This window comes from Rhinolophus hipposideros (genome assembly GCF_964194185.1).
Source record: "Rhinolophus hipposideros genome assembly, chromosome: 18".
In the NCBI taxonomy this organism is placed as follows: Eukaryota; Metazoa; Chordata; class Mammalia; order Chiroptera; family Rhinolophidae; genus Rhinolophus; species Rhinolophus hipposideros.
Genome location: NC_138064.1, coordinates 35453620 through 35464729, shown reverse-complemented (window position 1 = coordinate 35464729; position 11110 = coordinate 35453620). Strand labels below are relative to the sequence as shown.

Genomic DNA, 11110 nt, shown 5'->3' with positions numbered 1-11110 from the left:
TGTATTCAACATTCAGTTTTTGCCTGCTTCAAACAATGCCTTTTCTTTCCATGCAAGTTGGATGGATTTCCAATGTATTGTGTTAAAGGAAAACCAGAGCTGGACCATAGTTAAAGAAGTGAAAACAGATTTTATTCAGGAACTATTGCCACATTCTCTCTAAAGATGGAAAGTGATATCCAAAATAGTTATAAAAATGAAAGCATTGATGGGGGGAAAAAAGATGGGGGATTAAACACACACATTTACTCCTGCCCTATCCTGAAGTCGTACTAAAATGAATTCACAGTTAATTTATTGTAAGTCGCAAATCCATAATGACAGGGAGAATGGAAGAGTGCATAATATCCACAAAATTTCAGAAGATGGAAAGCAGACAGACGTTTTGTAAATCATTTATCAGACCCGAGACAACAAAGTCCTGTCAGTGTTGAGGAGAGCCAAAAACAAACCAATTTACACTGTAAAATCCCCAAAGGATCAGAATCGGTAATAACACATACTCCTGAAGAAGAGGTGAATGGGAGACTACTACCTAGAGTAGAATGGAGTAGTTGAAAGTCTATTTAAGAAACTGCTAATTCTGAGCTGAGCCTGGTGCCGAGCGCTGCAAGTTCTGCAGGCGGCGGCGGCCTGAGCTCCAGGGCAGCCCGCTTCCTCCCGGTCTCTCCTTCCCGGCGGTCAGCATGAAAGCCTTCAGTCCAGTGAGATCCGTTAGGAAAAATAGCCTTTCGGACCACAGCCTGGGCATCTCCCGGAGCAAAACCCCGGTGGACGACCCGATGAGCCTGCTGTACAACATGAACGACTGCTACTCCAAGCTCAAAGAGCTGGTGCCCAGCATCCCGCAGAACAAGAAGGTGAGCAAGATGGAAATCCTGCAGCACGTCATCGACTACATCTTGGACCTGCAGATCGCCCTGGACTCGCACCCCACTATTGTCAGCCTGCATCACCAGCGACCCGGACAGAGCCCGGCGTCCAGGACGCCACTGACCACTCTGAACACGGACATCAGCATCCTGTCCTTGCAGGCTTCTGAATTCCCTTCTGAGTTAATGTCAAATGACAGCAAAGCTCTCTGTGACTGAATAAATGGTGTTCGTGACTCTTTTTTTCTTTGCACAACAGACAACAAATCCACAGGAACTTACTACTTTTCAACCATTTCACAAGGACAAGTTGAATGGACCTTTTTAAAAAAACGGAAGCAAAACTAAGGATCAGATCATCTTCCCCAGGGTGTCTGACCTGGACTGATATGAGTTATTTATGAAAAAGACTTTTAATGCCCTTTCTGCAGTTGGAAGGTTTCTTTATATACTATTCCCACCATGGGGAGCGAAAACGTTAAAAATCACAAGGAGTTGCCCAATCTAAGCAGACTTTGCCTTTTTTCAAAGGTGGAGCGTGAATACCAGAAGGATCCAGTATTCAGTTACTTAAATGAAGTCTTTTGGTCAGAAATTACCTTTTTGACGCAAGCCTACTGAATGCTGTGTATATATTTATATATAAATATATATATATATATATTGAGTGAAACCTTGTGAACTCTTTAATTAGAGTTTTCTTGTATAGTGGCAGAGATGTATATTTCTGCATACAAAGTGTAATGATGTACTTATTCATGCTAAACTTTTTATAAAAGTTTAGTTGTAAACTTTAACCCTTTTATACAAAATAAATCAAGTGTGTTTATTGAAAAAAAAAAAAAAAAAGAAACTGCTAGAGGCGGTGACAAATTCACTGCCTATGGTAGGTAGCATAGGTCGTTCCCAACTTCAGTCCCGCTCACAAGAACAACTAACAACTATCTATAGACAATACCATTGTGAAAATCCCAGAACCTTGGCTATAGAGAGAAGGACCCCATTAAAAGGGTAAGAGGAGTGGTTTCACTGTGACAGCATTGCCCCTCCCCCTTCCCGAAATACTGCCAGTGTAGCCGGCTTTGTATGGTATACCACGTCCTTTAAGGTCCACCATTAGGTAGAAGTCAGGGGGTGTTAAGTCAGGAGAATGTTCTTGAATTTCAAATACCACTTCAAATTGGTCTTGTGCTCCTTGAACGACAATTGTGCTTCTCCCATATTCTTTGTCCTACCTGTCACATGGTGACACTAGCATTCATTTGATTAATGCCATCTTTTGAGTGAACGTCATACTACACGTTGCTAGCGTAATTCAACTTCGAAAAATAATACATAGATAACATCACTTAAAATGTGTATACCTTTTCTTGACACCCCAGGTGTGTGCATGTGTGTATTGATCAATGGATAGATAGATTGATAAAAAGATAGATGATAGATAGATAGATAGATAGATAGATAGATAGATAGATAGATAGATACAATCTCAGATTAGCAATTTTCTTGTTTAGTAAAGTCTACTATTGGTGGGGGGTGCCAGGAGAAGGCACTGCTAGCAAAAATGTAATTTATTAAGAGTGTTTTTAAGAAGCAGTCTGTCATCATTAATTAAACTTAAAATTCATACTACCACAGACCCAGTAATCTCATGCTTGGATATCTATCACAGAGAAATAAAAATGTCGGTGAGTAAGAACATCAGTACGAGGATGTTTACTGTAGCATTGTTTGAAGAGGCAAAAACTGACAACTTAGAAGGTGTCTTAATGGCACCACTGATGAAAACAGCTGTTTCAATAGGTTAAACCACAAAAACTGAACCAGCACACTCAGTTCCATTTAAACACTATCCCTGACTAATCAAGAAAGCTACCTTTCCTTCCTCTTCCTTCTTTATACCGTCCGTTAGTTTCATCCATCCAAACACTTTCAAATCTCTAAACCCCATGTCAGCAAGATCCCTGGAACCCACAGAGACAGTCACATGTCCAAAGCTTTTCCTCAAAAAAGTCTCTGCTTTCTACCCTCACCACTGTTTCCCATTAGACCACACCTCCTTTTAATAAGATATTGCCTTGAGATTAAGTGATGATTATATGGCTACAAAACAGCAGTATCTAGTGCAATCCTACTCACATGTAACAATATCTATATAACTGATGTCTATCAGTTAGATAACCATCTAGCTAATCTTTCTCTGGAAAGGTATGCTTCAAATTCTCAACAGGTTAACTCCATTTGGTTGATAAAATTACCATTCATTTTTATTTTCTTCTTTCTATCCTACAACTTCTACACTTCATTCAATAAATATGTATTTTTTTCATTGAAAGCCACAATAAATATGTTTTAAAACAGCATTATCACAGTTCCAATTTTTTGTCTTCAACCATGTTGACAAGTACGTATCAGAGTGAAAGGGAAGAGACAAAGAGACAATCTTTTTTTTCTTTTGTTATCCAACCCACAGACTTCATTCAGATTTTACCCACTGTCCTGCTTGTCCTTTGTAGTAAGAATTTTTCAGGTCCCAAATCACCTGTTACATTTCAGTTGTCATGTACCTTAGCTTCAGCCTTCCTTCATCTGGATCAATCTTAATGAGTCTTTCTTTGTCCTTCACAAGTTTGACATTTTGAAGAGATAGGGCCAGTTATTTTGAAGAATGTCCCTCAATTTGGGTTTGTTTAATATTCATTAGATTCAGGTTATGCATAGGTGGTGGGAATACCCCAAGAAGTAATGCTGTTTTTCTCATTGATTCTATCAGGTGGCAGGCAATTGTGACTTGTTCCCGTATTGGTGTTGTTAACTTTGATCACCAAGTCCTGGACATGACCTCCAAGTTTCTCAACTGTAAAAATACTATCCCTCCTAACCCTTGTAATTAATAACCAACCTTTGGGGAGATTATTTGAAGCTATGTGAATATCCTTGCCTGTTCCTTATAGTAATTGATGGCTCTTGCCTGAATCAAATTATTATAATGTTTGTCAAGTAATGATTTTTAAACTCTATCATTCCTTCTGTGTTTATTAGTTAACATTTCATGGTAAGGACCTTTCCTTCTCCCTTATTTACTTATTTACTTCTGTCAATATGGATCCACGGATTCTGATTTTATTCAACGGATTATAATCCATTACTATCATTACTTGTTCTGATGCTCAGATTGAGACAATCTTTTTTAAAAGATGCTTATTTGAATAGGAAATGAAAAATTTCATTAGCAATATATAAAAATTAACCAAGAAAATAGTAGAGCTACTCTATGTCTGGGACTACAAATGAAATTTTTCACTGTAATTTTAAAGGCAATGATCCTTCCATTTTGGCAGCCTCTAAAACTTGAAGAACTATTCAATAGACTACTCCTAACTTTCTTTGGTCTAGTAGTCATGTATGTAAAAGCTAAATGCTAATATACCTATGTAAGTAAGATTTTTCTCTAAGGAAGGCTCAGAAAGCATAACACTATTGAAAATATATTAGCTCATAAAATCACATTACTGTTATTCATATTTGAGAACTTACTGAGAAATAAGTCTCTATAGGTGATATCATAAGTATCACCTATACTTAAGAAGCATCTGGAAGAGGTCACAAACAAAAGAAGCCATAACTCTCAGGTGGGGGGGAAATCACATTCCATGCAGCCTTCCTAGGAAGAGATGTACTGAATGCACCATAAACTTGAGGATACTATGCCGAAGAGAACTAAGTCTCCATGTAAATTGTCCTTTCGATTAGTTCTAATACCTTGCTCTCCCTCAATTCCATATGACATATTTTAGCAATTCAAGCCTTTAACTTGAGCTCACAAACTATCTCAGTCTCATGCTTGCAAATATCCTGATGAACATAAAGCAATGTGAATAGTGGTAAAAATAACACCGACAACAAAGTCAGGAGTTCTGGACTCCAGCCCTTGAACTGCCACGGGCTGGCCTTGAGTAAGTTCCAGAACTCATTTTTCTTTCATGTAACTTGGTTAAATTAGATGATCTCTAAGTCTCCTGCCAGAAATTCTATGACTTTGTGGCTGGTTGTAATCAGGACTGAGGGACTAACAGCGTTTTCAGCCTATGGAGGTCACTGAGAGCCTCCTCTCTTCTGCCCTCAGTCCCTCAGGCTATCTGGTCTTCCTTCCTTTTCATTGTCCTTTCCTTCCTCCTTCTGCCACTTCCCTGCCTTCATTCAACAGTACCATCCATTATTCTCCAGTAATAATAGTAACATTCACTGAATGCTTTCTATGTGCTATACACTTCACAGTCATTATCTCATTTAACCCTGACAACTAGTTTAGGAAATAGGTAAAATTGTGTTCTCATTTTCTAGACGATGAGCCTGAGACTTGGGTAGTTTTCCTTCACTCTACCGAAGATTTCTGTAGTCCAGTGTATACAACAGCACAGTCATTAGATATCTTGTATGAAGTCCTTGGCCATGGTGACAAGAATAAAAGGATCATTTTGGTGATCTCACAATGTCTCAACTCATGATTTTAAGTACAACTGGTACACAGTATTACATTGGTTACATTAATCTCAGGTGTATGAAGCAGTGATTTGACATTTTTATACTTTACAATGTGATCACTCCTCTAATTCTAGTAATCATCTGTCACCATTTTACCTTATCACAATATTATTGACAATATTCCCCTTCCCCTTTTCACCCATCCCCCACCCCTACCCTTCTGGTAACTATTCCTTTGGTCACTGTTTCTATGTTTTTGTTTTGTCTTGTTTTGTTTGTTCATTTATTTTTGTTTTTGTTTTAGATTCCACATATAAGTGAAACCATACAATGCTTGTCTTTCTCTGCCTAACTTCTCTCACTTAGCATAATACCCTCTAGATCCATCCATGTTGCTGCAAATGATAAGATTTTTTTTTTCTTTTTTATGTCAGCTCATGATTCTTAGCAAATCCCTTAAGTAATGTCTAAAGTTTAAGCAGGGCTATTAAAGCTGCTTGGGAAGCAGCCTTCCTACAGCAACCTGCATAGATCACAGTTGTGCTTCAGCGACAGTGGGAGTTTGGGTATGATACATCTACCTTGATCAAGGACAAGATTCCCACACTCACGAAAACTAATAATCAATAGGTCAGGAACCAGAGACAAACATTTTAGTCACAGGGACTTTCATCCCTTCGTAAACAGCTCTTATTTCTCTAGGCATAGATTTTAAACTCCCAAAATTGTTGTGAACATTAAAGGAACTATGAGAACCATTACATTGTGGTTGTAAAGAGCAAAAGGCTTTGTGTCCTTGAGCAGATTATCGCTCGTCTTTAAGCCTCAATTTCCTCATTTGTAAAATGACTAAAGTATATATTTCAAGGATTTTTACAAGGATTAAATGAGATAATTTATATCACCTCACACCTGTTAGAATGGCTATTAGCAAAAAGACAAGAAATAACAAGTGTTGGCTCACCATGTACTATGGAGAAAAGAGAACCATAGTGCACTGTTGGTGGGAATGTAAATTGGTGCAGCCACTATGGAAAACAGTATGGAGGGTCCTCAAAATTTTTAAAATAGAACTACCTTATGATCCAACCATTCCACTTCTGGGTATTTATCCAAAAAAATAAAAACACTAATTTGAAAAGATATATGTATCCCTTTGTTCACTGAAGCTTTAGTTACAATAGTCAAGATATGGAAACAATCTAAGTGTGCACCAACAGACGAATGGATTAAAGAAAAGGTGGAATATAAACACAATGGAATATTATTCAGCCATTAAAAAAATGAAATCTTTCCATTTATGACAACATGGATGGTTCTTGAGGGTATTATGTTATTTGAAATAAGTCAGACAGAGAAAGACAAATATTGTATGATCTCACTCACATGTGGAATCTTAAATAATAATAATAATAATGATAGTGATAATAAACTGAGCTCATAGATACAGAGAACAGATTGGTGGTTGCCAGAGGCAGTGGGTGGGGAGTAGGCGAAATGGGTGAAGGGGATAAAAAGGTACAAATTTCCAGATATAAAATAAATAAGCCATGGGGATGTAATGTATAGCATGGTGACTATAGTTAATACTTTATTGCATACTTAAACGTTGCTGGGAGCACAGATCTTAAAATTTCTCAACACAAGGAAAAAAAATTTGTAACTACATATAGTGACAGATGTTAACTAGACTTACTGTGTGATCATTCCACAAGCTATACAAATATCAAATCATGTTGTACACCTAAAGCTGATATAATGTTATGTCAATTATACCTCAATTTAAAACAAAAATAAGACAATTTATGTGGAATGCTTGAAATGATAAGCACTCAGTAAATAAATGTTAGACGCAGATGTAAATATAGATACTAAAGGATATATAAAAGTACACACATATCCACCTAAGCAAACACATAGGTGATAAACACATAGCAGTGAGTCTGAATATACAGAATCTGATGCTCACTCTAACCATCATGAAAATTATTTAAACCTTGGAATATGCTCAAATACCATAATAGCGACACAACTGCAAAGAATGCCATCTTTTTCTCTTTCCAGGGTCTGAGAAAGTGACTTTGAGAAAGCCAGGTAAAACAAGTTGGAAGCCTCGTCACCAGAGGCCCGGGAGTACGTTCGTTTTTGCTGCAAAGGGTTCTGGAGCCACCTTGTGGCCACAAAGCACAGCAGTCCACAGCTGCACAGAAATTGTGACGTCGGAGCTTTCCAAAGGCTGCTTTGGAACACTAAGATGAATGGTTTTCTTGATTGGAAGAAAAATCCTATCCTATCCTATCCTATCCTATCTCAGACGGAAACAGTGCATAAAGCTCACCCTATTTCCCACGAACCTATCTCTGTGCTTTTACTGAATTATCCCAACTAACCACTCTTCCAGTGAAGCTGGTGGTGGGTCCTTAAGGATTCTGCCCCATAATAATAATTATGCCACATAATAATGTCAATAGGAGAGGCAGGTATGTTACACAACTGACTAGAACATGATCAGAAAAGAACTATAAAACATGTGTAGACCAGAAACAAAGACTTTGAGGGAAGGTAACTGGAATTTAAAAAAAAAAGCATAACTAAGAACGACAGGCCAATAGCCAGGGTTGAGTAGGAGAATTCCATACAATAAAAATGTTTTTGAGCTCCAGCTATGATTCATGCTCTCTGCTAAGGGCTAGAGATACGATGAAGCCTAACTCCTTAGGAAGCTCACCTAGGAAAAAGCTTTTAGGAAGTACTAAGGAATCACCAATAATACCCTTAGAAATTCTCTGGTTAGCTCAAACAAGCAGTAGTCTACCAAGTTTAGAAAGCTAATTCCTGGCATAAATATGTTGCTAAATGGAAGGAAAATTTAATCCCCATATGCCACTTCTGGTTTGGGAGAGAAAACAAAACCTTCCCCTTCCTTTTCCCAAGTGAAAAATCTTTCACTCTTCTAAGGTCAAGTTTAAAACATCAACTCCTATAAAACAAATATAAAACAAAGGCTATAACAAGAGACAAAGAAGGACCTAGTAATCCCACTCCTGGTATTTATCGATGAAACCCAAAACGCTACTTTGAGCCGACATGTGGATCCCTATGTCCACTGCAGCATTAGCTACAATAGCCATGATACGAAAGCAACCTGGGTGTCCCTAAATGGACGAATGCATAAAGAGGAGGTGGTATATGTATACAGTGGACTATTGCTCAGCCATAATAAAGATGAAATCTTGCCATCTGCAGCAACATGGATGGACCTAGAGGGTATTGTGCTGAGTGTAGTAAGTCGGACAAAGAAAGACAAATGTCATATAATTTCACTTATAAGTGGAATCTAAAGAATAAAGTAGACAAACAATCAAAATAGAAACAAACTCATAGATACAGAGAACATTTTGTTGGTTGCCAGATGGAAGGTGAGTGGGGGTGGGTGAAAAAGGGGAAGAGATTAAGAAGTACACATTGGTTGTTACAAAGTACTTATGGGGGTGTAGGTTATAGCATAAGGAATATAGTTAATAATATTCTAATAACTATGTATGGTGTCAGATGGGTACTAGATTTATCAGGGTAATAGATGGAAGGGGTTGGGGGGCAGAGTAAAAAAGGTGACGAGATTAAGAAATACAAATTGGTAGTTACAAAATAGTCATGGGGATGTAAAGTAAAGCATAGGGAATATAGTCAATAATATGGTAATAACTATGTATAGTGCCAAGGTGGGTACTAGAGAAGCCCGGATCTCTTCTTAAGTTATATAAATGTCTATCCACTATGCTGTAAACCTGAGATTAATATAAAATAATATTGAATATCAACTGTAATTTAAAAATTTAACAGGAGGGGAAAGGAAGGGCAAATAAGAGGTTCAAACTTCCAGTTATAAAACAAGTAAGTCTTGAGGATGTAATATACAACATAAGAAATATAGTGAATAATATTGTGATAGTGGGATATGGTGTCAGATGGTTACTGGACTTATCATGGTGATCACTTCTTTAGGTATATAAATGTTTAATAACTACTGTGTACACCTGAAACTAATATAATATTGTATGTTAGCTATATTTTAATAAAAATCTTTAAAAGAAGGAATACATTGGATGCCAGATCCTAACTCATAACAGACAAAAATGCTTTGAGATGGAAACTGGACTAATCAGATTCAGGCTGTCTTTTGCAAAGTATGATGCCTAAGAAACCTGGTCTTGCTAGGAACCTTGGGTTGATTTCTGATTAGCTGATTACTGAAGTCTGCAGCAAAGTGAAAATAATGTAGTGGTTCACAGCAGGATAAAAAAAAAAAAAAGAAAGCAAATCTTAAAAGTTCTCACCAGACACACACAAAAAAATGTTAATGAAGTGAGGTGATAGATTTAACTAACCTTATTGTGGTAATCATTTTGTAACATATACATATATAAAATCAATACGTTGTACACCTTAAATTTACACAATGTTATATGTCAATTATATCTCAATAAAGCTGGAAAAAAATGAAACAAAAACAAAACTTCCATGTCTTTCACCTTCTTTTTTGTTTCCTTTTGCTTTCATTATAGATATTTATCTTCAAACTACAATGTCTTTGAAGAAATCTTTTAAGTGACTGTTTAAATTGAACTTGTCTAACAGGATATATACAGAGGGTGCCATAAAAATGTATACACATTTTAAGAACGGAGGAAAATGTATTAAAATTACATTTTTAATACTGATGGTAACTACTTTGAGCAGCTCTTATAATTGCAGAAGTCATACGTGACTTGTATTCATCTTTTGTTATCAGTATATATCGAGTATTACAATTTTAATACAGTGTTTTCCTTTTTAAAATGTGTATACATTTTTTGACTATATATATACATATATACATGTATATATACATTACACTTAGTGAGTATTTATTAATAGATTTAAATAATATGCTGTAGGGTTTAGGCATTTTTCTGTGCTAAGAAAAAACATTTTTCAGTTCCCTAGAAAGACTTTAGAAATTGAAGGTGCTGTGAGAAACTGGAAAAGCTGCTAAGAAGTGGTCCTGGATCACTGCACAAATGCTCCACCCTTGGGACTATAAATAACTGTGAACAGGCAGATACATAGAACTGAATAGTTGCCACCTAAAGTAGAATGGATCCTGACAGAAGAGGATTATTGTGGAAAATTGGTCAAAAATAAGAGAAAACAAATATATATTCACCTTCTTAGTACCCTTAATATTGTTTTTTACTTATGGCTCCCGATTATTTCTTTTTAATTAAAAAGAAGAGTTGATTCTGTAGTAGCAAGGGGTCCCATGGTGGAATCAAGTGATGCCCCCACTGAGTATTTCTTATGTCCAAGCATACCTGGAGAGCCAGCAGAAAGACCATATGAGAGAACCTCTATACAAAGATGCTGGTGGTCAGGATATATATGAGGTTGCTTTGGTACTAATAGCCTCCAGTGTAAAACTGAGCTGTAACAAGTTTACCCTGAACCTTCAGACAGGCTTCAAAATGAGGAAGGCATTAAATCCAATGAAGGAAGAAATCAAAGTTCCCAAGCTTGGCATGAACACAAAGACCAGAGTTAGAGATGAGAATGGGGTACAGAATTCTAGTTGTTCACCAAACTTTGCTGTCTTTCTTTTAAAATAAATTTTATTTTTTAAATAAATAGGTTTTATAAGTTATTTTTGCTTTCCCATATTCCACAGTAATAGACCTTAAGAGCTGGCCATTTCACTAGACACTACATTTCCTTGT

General features: G+C 36.8%; 1 protein-coding gene across 1 annotated transcript; it reads left to right on the top strand.

The window, feature by feature from the left end:
- Positions 1-598: 598 nt before the first annotated feature.
- LOC308510375 (DNA-binding protein inhibitor ID-2-like) lies at positions 599-1703 on the top strand. Its single transcript, XM_081079647.1, has one exon. The coding sequence runs from the start codon at positions 687-689 to the stop codon at positions 1089-1091; it is 405 nt and encodes a 134-aa protein (XP_080935773.1). The 5' UTR covers positions 599-686; the 3' UTR covers positions 1092-1703.
- Positions 1704-11110: the final 9407 nt, after the last annotated feature.